The 14,147-nt window shown below is 37.6% G+C and overlaps 1 protein-coding gene across 1 annotated transcript in view; it reads right to left on the bottom strand.

The window, feature by feature from the left end:
- LOC124386912 (low affinity immunoglobulin gamma Fc region receptor III-like) overlaps positions 1-13,936 on the bottom strand; it is a 39,727-nt gene extending 25,791 nt beyond the window's left edge. Inside the window, exons 1-2 of the mRNA XM_046850960.1 lie at positions 13,883-13,936; positions 11,092-11,424 (exon numbers count right to left, since the gene is read on the bottom strand). Coding sequence (XP_046706916.1) covers positions 11,092-11,254 — 163 coding nt within the window. The 5' untranslated portion in view covers positions 11,255-11,424; positions 13,883-13,936. The remainder of the gene's footprint in view (positions 1-11,091; positions 11,425-13,882) is intronic.
- Positions 13,937-14,147: the final 211 nt, after the last annotated feature.

Raw genomic sequence — 14,147 nt, 5'->3', positions numbered from 1 at the left:
CTGATATTTATTAATCTCGAGAAAAAAAATGCCCAAAAACGTTTTATCCACAACCTGCGTTCTGAAACTGGGGAAATTTTACCCAATCCCACCGAAATACGCAGGAGAGCAGTTAATTTTTATGAATAGCTTTACACCTGTGAGCTCGTAGTGGACTAGGTCACGGAGCAGGTCTTCCTGGGAGGGCTGCCCAGAGTCCCTGAACACCTCGATGCAGCACTCAGTGGGGCGATAACTTCAGAGGAGCTTTTTAAGGCCTTACATGGTACGGAGAGTGGAAAGGCACTGGGTATTGATGGACTTCCAGCAGAGTTCTACAAGTGCTTCTGGGCTGGTGTGGGGGAGGACTTGTTGGAAGTCCTTAATAGCAGTTTAACTGAAGGTTTGCTTCCACTGAGTTGCAGAATGGCAGTCCTCACGCTAGTCCCTATAAAAAGGAGACTTAACGAACATACAAAACTGGAGACCAGTGTCCCTATTGTGTCCCTACAAACTGCTCTCTAAGGTGTTAGCCACCAGACTGGGAAGCATCCTGGAGGAAGTTATTCATTCTTATCATGCTTACTGTGTAGCTGGGAGGTCGATATTTGACAACATCTCGCTGGTTCGGGATCTCATTAGTGCTTCAGAATTGTTCGGGTCTCCATAGACGAGGAGAAGGCGTTTGACAGAGTGGAACATGATTTTTTATAGAAAACTCTCGAAGCTTTTGGTTTTAGCTCTGATTTTATAAGTAAAATAAGAGTTTGGTATTGTGACATTGAAAGTGTACTGAAAGTTAATGGTGGCTTATGTGCTGCTTTTAAAGTGTACATGGGTGTGAGACAAGGTTGCTCTCTGTCAGGAATGCTCTACGCCCTAGCCATAAAACCGTTTTTGAACTGACTAAGGAGTGAACTGAAAGGGTTCTTATTTCCTGGTTGTGGGACCATTTTCCGTTTGTTGGCATATGTTGACGACATAGTAGTGTTTATTGACCAACAGACCGACATCGACGCACTGAACAAAATATCCAAGGACTATGGCACAATTTCATCGGCCAAGATTACTTGGGGTAAGAGCGTGGCCCTTCTGGTCGGGCGTTGGTCATCTAGCTTGCCCGAAAAAAAGAAGGTTTTAAATATCTGGGAGTTTATCTGGGAGGAGGGGCCTTCAAGCATAAAAACTGGGAAGGGACAGTCTCAAAAGTTAAAGGTCGCTTCGATAAATGGAGATGGCTATTACCTAAGCGCCAGAGGACGCATGCTGATTATAAACAACCTGGCAGCGTCCTCCCTGTTGCACAAATTAACATGTATAGACCCACCTGTAACGCTTTTATGAAGGATTCAGTCAAAGTTTTTAGACTTTTTCTGGGACAAGTTACACTGGGTGCCCCAAAGTGTCTTGTACCTACCCAAGGATGAAGGTGGGCAGGGCGTAGTGCACCTACAGAGCAGAACTGCTGCTTTTTGTTTACAGTTTTTACATAGATTTTTAAGCGGTTCAATGTCTTTAAGTTGTAAATGTGTGACCAGTACTATTTTAAGGTCTTTTAGAAATCTGGGACTTGACAGACCTTTGTTTTTATAAGACCCTCGAAAACTGGACACTGTAGGACTACCTGTTTTTATCACAATCTTTTTAAAGTGTGGAGACTTTTTAAGACAGAGAGAGCCACGGGCATGGACTCACTACACTGGCTACTTCAGGAGCCCCTCGTCTATGGAGCTCTTCTGGACACTGCAGGCAGTGCCCTCACCCAGACTCTGCTAGCATCTGGTCTTATCATGCTGAGACACCTGGTGGACCTGGCTGGACCAGAACTCAAGAACAACTTCTTCAGGGGTGGAACTCTGCTCTCTCACCAGTGGAGCTACGAATGTTAGTGGAGTACTGTGGAAGCTCTGAACAGCCGGATGAGGAAGACCCTTTTCCTGAGCTTTCTCTGTCTCCAAACTTAGAGGGAAATACTGGTCACTTTTTAGACTGTAAGAATATCACAAATATGGATTTTTTACATGGTCTCTTGGAAATTGTTTTTTAAAGCCTGTGTTATGGTTTTTAACAAGAAAAGTCTTAATGGTAGAGTGGACACAACATGGTGCTCTGTCCTCGGGCTGGGGGAGGAAGAGCGACCACAGTGGAGAACACGCTACAAGCCACCATTAACAAAAAGAACTGGAGACATACAATGGAGAATCCTGCACGGAATCATTGCTGTTAATGCCTTCACCTCGGTTCTATGTCCGGAGTAAAGTCAAGAGTGTCCCTTCTGTTTTCAAAGAGAGACAATATTTCTTGCTTTAACTCAGTGTCCCAGACTAAATCCACTTTTTACTCTTTTACAGAATGTTTTTAGTGCTTTTAACAGATCCTTCTTGGTTCAAACTTTTATCCTGGGAGTGAAATACACTCGGAGAAGGCAAGCGGAATGTCAGCTTTTAAACTTTGTCGTGGGCCAGGCAAAGATGGGCATTTACATCAGCCGAAGAAATAAGATAGAACGTAGAGGCAGCATTGATGCAAAATTAGTGGCAGCAGCAATGATGAAGTCCAGGATTCTAGTGGACTTTCACTTTTACAAAAAGACATTAAACTTGGTGATGTTTGAGAGAATCTGGTGCAATAAAAATGCACTCTGCTCAGTTTTAAATGATGAACTGAATTTTGCACAGAGCATGTCTTAAAAACATCTGATACATTTTGGGGTTTTTTAACATTTTTTACATGAATGACTTTTTAACAGGATGGAGCTCAGTCTACTCTCTGTGATACTCTGTGAGTAAATGTTCTCTTTGTTTCTTTATTAGAGTGTGTTGGAGTATAAAGTTGTTCACCTGCAGTCTGATTGTCCTGAGTGATGAGGTTATTCAGAAACTATTGTGTAAACGAGTCTGTTTTGTCGGAATCTGTACCTGATCTTCTGTGTCCTTCTGTCATCTGCTTTTTTTCATGACGACTGTTTAGGATCATTTCATTGTTTGTAAAAAAAAAAAAAAGCAAAGTTGGTGTTTGACTTTTACTAAAGAACTCAAAGTTGTGACTAACTGACATGTATTTAAATTTTTGTGCAGGGAAACATTGCCATACTTTAAATGAAATTTAATATGCAAAAAGGCCTAATTACAATTTTTTTTTTAAATGCAGAAATTACAAAAACACATAATTTAACTATCTGTGGTAAAAATAAGAGTAATTAACAAACACTTCTCATTAGTCCTGTACACACACTGAGCAGTGACATTGTTAGAGGCCTGAGAGCAGAGACCGGTTCAGGGTGTGGTTTAATGTAGTTCTGCAAATTCACGAGGTGTGAAGTTGTGCAAAAACAACACATAACTTTAAACTCTTTAACTGGTGATATTCTGGGTTATTGTAACTTCATTAACACACATTGGTCTCCATGAAAGCCAGTTGGAGAACCCCCTCACTAGCAATATCATTAGGAAATCTATGCTATTATTACACTGGCCTTCAGCAAAGGTGTTGGGATAAAAGTTAAGCATCTGTTTTAATGTGCATTTCTGATTATCTGCAATAATAATGATGGTCAGTAACTAAAAAAGATGCATGCACATAGAGTATCATTTATGTTGTTGTGCACGATTTCAAGTATCTTGCAAAAAAAAGGGCAGCGCAGGCAGATGCAATGTCTACTCCGGGTCCTAAAACATCAGGAAACTGCACTGCAACATGTCTACAATGTTACGTTACTACAAGTGAGAAGCTATGATGCTACTTGATGCGTCAGACCTTGAGACCACAGACTCCCTCACTGATGCTACTTGCACAAAAGGTGCCACAAACGGTGTGAATAAAAAGATGTAAATGTGGCAAAGGCAGATGCACCTCCAAGACCAGCTCCGGCAACACTCAATCTCTCAAATATATGCTCAATAGAAAATAATCTGGACTTTATTTGACTCTGTTGGTCTACACAGCAGGAGATAAGGGAGTGCTGTGTGTTTTCTGCTGAAACCTACAGTAACCTAACAGCAACATCCCAGACTTCATTGTGCTGCATAGGCTAATGTGCTATCAAGTGGACAGAGACACTGACTAGTAAGGCGTGTGTATATCAAAAAATTAAAATAAATATTAGAAGAAGTAAGATTGCTGTCATAGACTTCAAACAATGTCTGTCACTGGTGGAGTTCATGTTTGACTAGCGTTCACCCTTGTATTTGCTAATTGAGTTTGCAGCCTTGTTGTTGTTGTCTAGATACCTCTGTATTGTAATGCTAAGTATGCCCTTTGTGAACTATACAGCTCTATTAAGGAGAATCAAACTGACAGGCCTAAGAGCTTTTCAATGTCCATTTGTAGCAGATATACGAAGTTGCGGGGTACAGTGATGGTGATCAGAAGTGAAAAGTAGTCCTGAGTCAGTGTAGGAGACTGTTGACATTAACTACAGTCGAATCCATCCTCAAAGCCCCATTCTTACTCCGGAATTTCATGGAACCACCCAAGGCGTTGATGAGAAACCGTCCCAAGCTACACAAAGTGACCTCCAATCGAAGAGAACGCTATCCAGAGGCAGGCCTGGACGAAGTGGGAAGATCCATGGAGGGGAGAGGGGTAGAAACAGTGGTCACTGAAGCCTCAGGAGCAAGTTTAAGTTGTCAGAGAGAGAGAGAGAGAGAGAGAGAGAGAGAAGAGGGTGACAGGAAGAGAAGGATATGGATTATTAAGTGTCCTTATTGTTGTAGAAAAAGTTAATATCACTGTGTAACACAGACATGAGGGATCCACCACACCACCGTCAACGAACCTGAGTGAACGTGTAAATGTGAGGGGACGACAGCATACAAATATCCCAGTTCACCAAAGACTCTATATCCATGATCCCTCCAGATCTGAGCCTTTACCTAAGAAATACTCCACTAATCAAAGGCTTATTTCTCCTTTTTATTGCCGTTTGAAGCAGCACTTATTTATTTGTACTACTTTAGCCATGTTGTAAACAAAGTAAACATTAATAAATCATAATCACAGTATAAACATTTTACATTCTATTAATGTCTTTATAGTAATTTGTGCTTCATGGTGTGATGTGAGAAATGAAGAGGGATGATTTTTCTCTATATTACAGGATCTGTATGCAGTTTCCTCATGTTTATTTCATTCAGGTTTGTTAGGTGTGTATGGAGGTGTGGAGCTGCTTTATCCTGCTCATGGCTGTGATCAATATAGAGTTTAATCCCAGGAGCAGTGGATGAGTCCATTACAGGAGACCATTCATACAGTAGATTCATTCAATAATTCAGTCCACCTTCCTGACTGTAAAAAAGTAGAAGGGATTCACCTACTGTATGTAGAACAACTCCATTTAAACAGCAGCCTGAGTTTAGGATTGAAGCAGGAACTCTGAAATGGAAACATGACCTGCTGCACCACCATCCACCCCTGATAACACCAGTCTTATTAATTCTGCAACTCATCAAATTCCATACATCTCCAAATATATTTATATTTTACTTAAAGAGAGAAAAACTCCTTTGTGGTGATGTTGCATTGTTGTGATGAGATAATTCAGGTTCTTGGACTCTCACTAAGTCAAGTGGCACCTTCATAGAACTTCTTGGATTTGATCTTAATGTTTATAAACTGGTTTTGAAAGTCATTAGAAAATATTTCCATAAATACATAAATGAAAGTGAACAAAATAAACCTGGACATAAGTGACTAGTTAAATTATTTTATTTCATGTATAGATTGCAATAGATACATAAATAGACCAATGAGGACAGTGAAAAAAGTTAAGCTTCAAAATAATATCCTGGATTTAAAAATATATCTGTTCATTCAAACATTTATAAATGTAATTCAGTCTTTCATTTTGCATAAATATGAAACTGAATCCAGCCAAACATTGTTTATTATTTCTGCTGCACTGAACAGTTCAGCTCATTCCACTATTATGGATCAAATGGTTCCCAGCTGTTCCTTTCCATGAGCCAACTGGAAGTCCAGATACTATATAAGCAACTGTACAATTGCATATGTGGTACAAAGATTGGTAAGGAATTCCTCCAGTAATATTTGTCCAGCCTCCATGTTTGGATTCCTGGTGTTGGGCTCCACACAACAAGGAGCATCTGAGTGAAGAACTTCTCCAGTCAGTAGAGCCTCTTAGGCAGGTCCTACTCTCTGGGAATGTTAAAGTGATAAGAGCAAGGAAACCAGTTGGTGGGGTGGTTGATCATTAGAATCTTCAGAATGACTGTCAGGGCCTGAATTTCTGTTATTTACACACATCCAGTGAAATCCTGATGTTGTGTCTCTCTGGAATGGTGTGATGGTTGATGCAAGCAAGTTCTCAGAAAAAGCCACCAGGTATCATTAGGTTTAGATCAAAGCAGTTTGGTTTAACAGCAGAGCATTTTAAGGAAAAAACAGACAACAAACACAAACTCAGAGTTTTCCGTCTATCAGTTTGATCTCTGTAGCTTCATCAGTGTAGACAGACACATGGATCACTGCAGAAAGAGACAATAATACATTTCTCCTGATATTGATATTAATGATGGTACAAATTACTCAACAGTTTGGATCAATATTACAGACTACAGCAGCAAATCAGTAGATTATTCATCTTGTTAGTCTTTTGCATGTTTATAATTTACTATGACATAATTGACCAAGTAGAATGAGATGAGAAAAGGTTGTGTAGATACTAAAATAACATGTAAGTAGGTTTTTGTTTATCTGCATATGTAAACAATTATTTTAATGTTTTTGTAATTGTCTTTGTAACTGCCTTTTCTACATAATGCACCTTTAAATATGTTTTTCACTTCATGGTGTGTGGATCGTCTTTAAAGCTTTATAAATGTGATGAGTTTTACCTTCATGTTCTGACGCAGTTCTGAGTAAACAGTATCATCACCCACACTGGTCTTTTCTACTCGGGAGCAAAAAACAAATCATTAATTTACTGAAAAATTACAGATCATCTACAGCACTGTTGAATTCTCAAGTCTGATTGGACAGGAGGTGTTTTAAACCACATTTTTGTATGTTATTGGTTTTATATTAACAATTTGTTCACATAAACTTGCAGAGAGGCCAAAAAAATAACTGTTTATAGCTGCAATACTGAAAGTGAGAACAGGAAACATCTTGCTCTGTATAATTTCCCACTGTGTAATTTCACTATAAGTAATAGAAAAAATGGCCTATCATTTGATTAACAATTAACACTTGAAGTAGTGAATACTGTCTGTGTTATAAAGAGAATAAAACACTTGCTATTATAGGAAAATAAAATCTTCACTTTACACTATTCTGTTTGGTGACATTTTCTTTGTAGCAGCACCAAACAGAGTGTTTTATTACATCATTACATAAAACAATAACAGTGTGCAGGTGATCAATAATACAGAATAAATGTTCTTTATTTATCTTTACCTTGTGCTTTCTTCTCTTTTTTCATGGGTTTTAGTTTAATCTCAGCGTAAGTCACATCATTCATGCCGAGTTCAGCATCAGCACCTGCAGTAGCAGAGAACAAAACCATCTCAATGATCTTCCGCAGTATAATACATGACTGAATGTGATTACTTTCTTACATGAAAATTGTCATTAAAACACTACCATTGTTCTTATTTGCCTTCTTTTTCTTCATGACCTGTGCGTAAATGGCTTCACTGCTTTCAGCTGCAGCTTCATCTGAACACAGTGCAGTGTGTTAATCACTACAAGATACTGCTTTACTTTACTACTACACTGTAAAGAGTAAATCAATACTTAATGCAGGAGAAAAAGTCTGAAATGAAATAAAGCTACCTGTTCCACTCGTATCTGCCTGATCCACAGCGGCATAAAGGTGTTCATTTCCTACAGAAATCAGAGCGAAATCTCTAAATATAATATCTGAAATGTTCATGAAGTTAAATTACAGTAACAGTAAGTATTTTAATGAACAGATGCAGAAATAATCAGTAACTGAGACAGAATCTGACCAGTCTGAAGTGGTTTGTGTCCTGACTGAAATTCCTGATTGGATTTCTGCTGTTTTTCTATAAAGAGAGAGAGAGAGAGAGAGAGAGAGAGAGAGAGAGAGAGAGAGATTATAGATCTAAAGAGGATGTACAGTAAATAATAAAACTTTAAATTACACAGAAAGACCACAAAAGATTAAATATACAGTAGAAACAGGAACAAATAATATTTATGGATAATTCTAATAACAGAAAGATAAAACATGTCTGAACTGCATATACTACAGTAAAATCATATTTTACAACTTATTACCTTTCTTCATTTTGTAGAACCACAGCAGAATCATTACAATCACCAAAACAATGAACAAAAAGACCAAAATCAGTCCAACAGTCACTCCTACTGATCCACCACTGGGTGAAGAATCTGAGACTGAAAAAAACAGAACCTGAAATCTCTTAAACACTGCACCTATAAACTGCATTATGAATAAAGACTGATTGAATAAATCTAAAATAAAATTCTCACGTCTGACTGAGATCCAGCTTCTCGGTGACTCTCCTCTCTCTGGGTGTTTACAGTGGTAGAAACCTTCATCTGACTTTGAGACTTTATGGATGATCATCTCTCCTGTAGTCTGGTTCTGGACGACTGATCCATCTTTATAGAAATCAGCTCGGAGGTTTGAGGGATTTGTGTTACGATATAAACAGTGTAGAGTCAGAGGATGTCCCTCAGTCACAGGATGGACAGAACTCTCCAGAATCACATCACCATCTAGAACACAGAAAATCACATGTACAGTATAAGCAAATGTTATGAAAATTCAATCTGTATCTATTTTAACATGAACATCTTCTAAGGAGGTTTTTGGCACAATTTGTGACTAGGATTGGAGAAGTCCCTGATGGTGCTGTTTGCTCTGTACAGATATCTACTGTAGTGAAGAAGCTCAGTGTCACACTAAACTAATACTAACATCTGATGTGCTTCTTCAGACTAGTGGATGTTGTACTAATGAACAGATGACAGGAAATGAAAGTGATCTGGAAATATTTCATAATTAATGATGAAAATAAAGCAGACTGTAAACTGTGTTGTGTGAAAATATCAAGAGGAGAAGCTGCAGCATCTTCTACAATACATGTAACTTAACAAAACACATGATGCTGTTTAAATCTAATGTTTAATAGAGTGTGTGAGGCGACACTACTGAGTGTGTAGAGCAGCATCAGTGAACATGCAAGAATGAAGGAGTGAAGAGTGTGTGCAGAGAAACAGTCACAGATGACAGCACTGAGCTCTATGCTCTTCCTCTCCACTCCATCATCATCTACATCTTTACTTATGAGTGAAGGTGAAACACACTGCACTTTGCATGTATTTTTAATGATGAAGCTCATTGATATAAAACAGGTTTCCACCTTGCACTCTACATTACAGACACAATTTAAATATTATAACATTACACATAAATGAATTAGTGTCAGTAATTACCATAAACAGAGAGAAATCACATGTTCTCTGATGTCCCTGATTGATTATCAGTAATTAATTAATTGTATTATCATTATCAGTGTGAGTATGTAAGTGAACTTGTAGTCAGTTTGTAAATCATGACTTACACACATCCATATTCAAAATTATAATATAATATTTATTGATTAATGTAGAGAGAAAAAAAAAACAGTTTGTTGAATTGTAATAAACTGATGTTCTGAATATTCTGTAATGAAACATTTCTCTTTCTCTTTAACAGTAAACACACTACATGAAGACTCACCATGGACTGTGATGTTGACAGGATTACTGTTTTCTCCAGATTCAGACTCACACCAGTAAACTCCAGTGTAGGATGTGGAGAGGAAGCTGATGTTACATGTAGATCCTGTAACTGATCCCCACTGTGAACAATCTAACACTCCTTCACTGTCTGTGTATCGTCTCACTGTCCATCCAGTAGAGATACTCTGGTCCTCACAGCTCAGTGAGAGAGAGTCATGAGTAAAGTGTTGAGTTCTGCTGGGACTGATGATCAGAGACACTGGAGGAGATTCACCTTCAACACAGAAGAAACACAAATAAATATATGTACAAATTGTAATGCAATAAGGATACAAGTGTGTGTGCTCAGAATGATATCTCAAATCAAAGCCACAATCCACATCATGAGACAAAACACACACAGGTTTATTATGGAATAATCATCATCATAAAAGCTGCAAAAAAGGCAAATGTTAAATATAAAGAACAAAATCAAATATGTGAAAATAAAAAACAGAAAAATCTTACAAAGGCATAAAAATAACCAGAATGCAAAACAGAGAATAAACACTGATTAGGCATAACATTATGACCACCTGCCTATTATTGTGTTGGTTCCCAAAACTGGGGAAAAGAGGAAAATATTGCAATTGTTACAAATATGTAAATTTGTGTCATTTTACCACCTCATATACATTAACTGATAAATGATAAATACATTTCTTCTTATACAGTGGTACCTCGACATACGAGTTTAATTCGTTTCGTAACCTTGCTCGTATTTTAAATTGCTCGTATTTCAAAGCAAATTTTCCCATTAAAATTAATTGAAATGCCAGTAGTCCGTTCCAGCCCCCAAAATGCGACCCCAGTTGTTTTTGTTACATGTTTTTAAATAAGAAAAATGTATTTATAAATGACAAATATTGTATAAAAACATAATAAAAGAGAATGTAAAGAAATAAACTGGTTTTATGAATTCTATTTACCTCGGAAATCAGCCGACTTGAGCTTACGGAAGATGCTGGCGGAGGTGTGTCATGCGGAAACGGAGGCGGAAGCCGAAGTAACAGCAAACAAAGTTTTATTCAAATCAAAAGGCAGAGCCAACACAAATACAGTACTACACCCGTACTGCCTCGCCAAGTCAATCACTCGCACACCTTGCTCATGTTTTCCTATAATTTCACGCTTTAATTCAATAGACATTATCTTCTTCTGAGCACTGACCTTTCCACTTACTTTCTTCGAACCCATAGTTATAAAAAGAAATATAAACAAGCACACTGACTGAGGCCAGTGTTGCTAATTCATCTCGAGATTCATCACAGCCATCAGTACCACTGTACTGATAGATTTATTTTTCTGATACTATTTAAAAAAGTTAATTTCCCTCACCAGAGATCCATAGAGGCTGTGGATTGCTGTACAGTGTGTGACTGACTGGTTCTCCTCTCTCTCCTCTACACACATAAACTCCTGTGTGATGAAGAGCAGAAGGACTGAGAGTGTAGGAGCCTCCAGATCCTCTGCTGCTGTCTGAGAGAAGCTCCACATACATGATAAAGCCTTGAGTATTTTGTGTTGCAGTTACACCGTCTCTGTAGGGAACAACTGTGTACCAGCTGAATGTCCAGTCTGTAGAGGAGTCTGTAACCTCACAGCTTAGAGTCACTGAGTCTCCTTCAGTCAGCCAGTTCTGTGGAGATACACTCAGTACTGATGGTCTCTCTGTTACACAGGAAATATAAAGTTTTTACTCAGCAGACTCTTTGTTATATGTTGTGGCTCCTTTAAGAGCAGAGAGGCATTATGGGAACATTCTGCCACCAGATTTTTCACGAGTACTGCATGTGTGCAAGACTGATGATTATTTTTATTATTTCTGTTGATTATTTAAGTATCTTTTGATTAGGAAATAACGCTGTTGCCAGTAAAATAAAGCACAAGATGTGGAACGTGACCTGTCTGTGTTTCGGCTGATTTCTGCTGTAACTCATGTTAGGCGAGCGATCCCTCGACCCTGACACAACGCCTTACAAGTTACACACACTTTCATTATTAAATACTTTAAAGCTATAAAGATGAATCGTATTAATCTTTGTTACAAAGCACCAAAAAAACAGATACAAAACCTTCACCATAACAACTGCATGATTTTTTTTTTATTAAAAAAAAAAAAAGTTTTGATCAGAATCCAGAATTTAAATAATGTGGTTTGTTATTAAAATAATTTCTGCATTTCTCTGTGTCCATACAGACATAAACATGTTTATAAGAGATTATGACTGTGTTCATTAATTTTGGGGTGGTTTATTTATTGATGAATAATACCTGCTCTTCAAGATTATTTAAAACATTATAGAATAACATGGAATTGCAATAATTATAAATATTTGTTATTCACATCCTTTACAATATCAAAGCTGTTACATTTTTAAATCATGACAGACCTTTTACTGTAATATTAACAGCTTTACTGTACTCTGTGTAGTAGTAGAAGTAGTTTCTTGTGCGTGCACAACACCAGAACACTGTTTCTCCTGCATTATTGACTGTCACTTTAAATGAGTCTGCTGGTGTACGCTGTATTTGCTGATTACTCTAATAATAGAGAAACTCCCATTGATTTTTGACCACTAGGGGTCGATAAATAATTTCGAGAGGTCGCCAAATGCACTTTTTTTCCAATGACTTAATATGATTCATTTATAACAGCATGATAAATAAATTAATTCTGAATATTTCTAAAATAATTCATACATAAAAGAAGACATTTTCGTAATGTCGAGAAGTTTTTGCAGTGAATTGTGAGAGTGGGAACGTAGAGACATAGCTCTAAAAAGATGCAGCAAAGAGAAAATATGGCTTAAAAATGTATAAAAATAATCCGTTTAAAAGAAAACAAGGACTTATTTGGACAGTAATTTTGAATTCGGGTTTCATTTAAGCAATGGACAAGATGAGATTTTCTAATGTGTGATCTGTATCCAAACTCAAGCCATAAATATTCAGACCCAGAAACCACATTAAATAACTTTTAACTAATAAATAAGGGCTTTATTCAATCAGGAATCCAAGAAAAGAAAAACATGCACATATTAAAATAAGCAAATAGTTATTATTTAATGGTTATTGTTGTGTTTTAACTGATGTATGTTTATCGTTTCTAGAATAAATAAAAAAAAATTAAATAACATTAATCTTCTGAATAAATGATGTTCATTTTAATAGATTTTAATTTGCTTCAGTTTTTTTGTTCATCAGTTAAAAAGCAGAGCCTGAAAAGAAAAATCCGTCCTTGTAAATAACACCTGTATGTTGTTAATGTCAAAATAGGGATCTCCTGATAAAAAGGCCACTGCACTATGTATGAGGTGATTTAAACATTTTTCAAGATTAGTTTTGTAACATGCCAACAGCACAATGTTGCATGCACAGTCACAGGGAGCACCGACCTTCATAAGTCAGTCTGCCAAAAGATCATCCTGTGTACATCAGGAGCTGTGCAGCTGGTGCTATTCTATACATTCACATTTTCACATCTGCAATTTTCATCAAACTGTGCACACAAACAGAGATGTTTTGACATGATTTGGAAAGTTTATTGCGATTTACGGGTTATTCAAGGTGTTTTGAGTGGCACGTGCACTTTAAGAGCAATAGAACATCACTGGAAGATTATGAGAAATCAGGAAGACCTTTGTTAAGGTTGCTCAACCTCTGAAAATGTCAAAACTATTCATCATTGAAGAACCTTGTTGAAGTCTACAAAGAACTACGTCATCGTGCTGTGGACGACCCGTCATTCATGTCGAAGATGACAAAACTTGGGTGTATGAGTCTGACCCTGAGACGAAGCAAAAGTCTTTACAGTGGAAGAACCGAAAATCTCCATGACTGAAAAGGGTGAGGCAGTTCCGCAGCTCAAGCAAGTTCATGTTCATCGGCTTTTTTTTACTGTTGCAGCATTGTGCATTGACAATTCATCCCCAGGAGCCACACCCTCAATAACAAGTTCTACTGCCAGGTTTTAAGGCGTCCAAAGGACATTTGGTAAAAGCGCCCGGATCTGTGGCGTGTGAATCTCAAAACATTTTAAAACCATCTCATATTACACAGTAAGAGACAATACATAAATGTCTAATTACTAATTTTTATAATGGCTCCAAAAAATGTACACACTCACCTGATACAGTCAGTGTAACAGCATCACTGAGGTGTGAGGAACGTGAGCCTCCACTCTCTCTTCCTTTACAGGTGTATTTACCTGTGTGTGTCACTTCAACACTACTGATTGTGTACATCTGTACACTACTGACAGGACTGAGTGAAGCATCTTTATACCAGCTGTACTGCCACCTAGATACACTTTCATCCTGTATCTCACATCTCAGAGTGACAGTGTCTCCACTGAACACCTGTTTATCAGGATTTATAGATGCCACTGGTTT

The sequence above is a fragment of the Silurus meridionalis genome, chromosome 6, assembly GCF_014805685.1.
Source record: "Silurus meridionalis isolate SWU-2019-XX chromosome 6, ASM1480568v1, whole genome shotgun sequence".
Classification (NCBI taxonomy): Eukaryota; Metazoa; Chordata; class Actinopteri; order Siluriformes; family Siluridae; genus Silurus; species Silurus meridionalis.
Note: the sequence above shows the minus strand (reverse complement) of the source record. Positions and strands in the feature narration are given on the sequence as shown.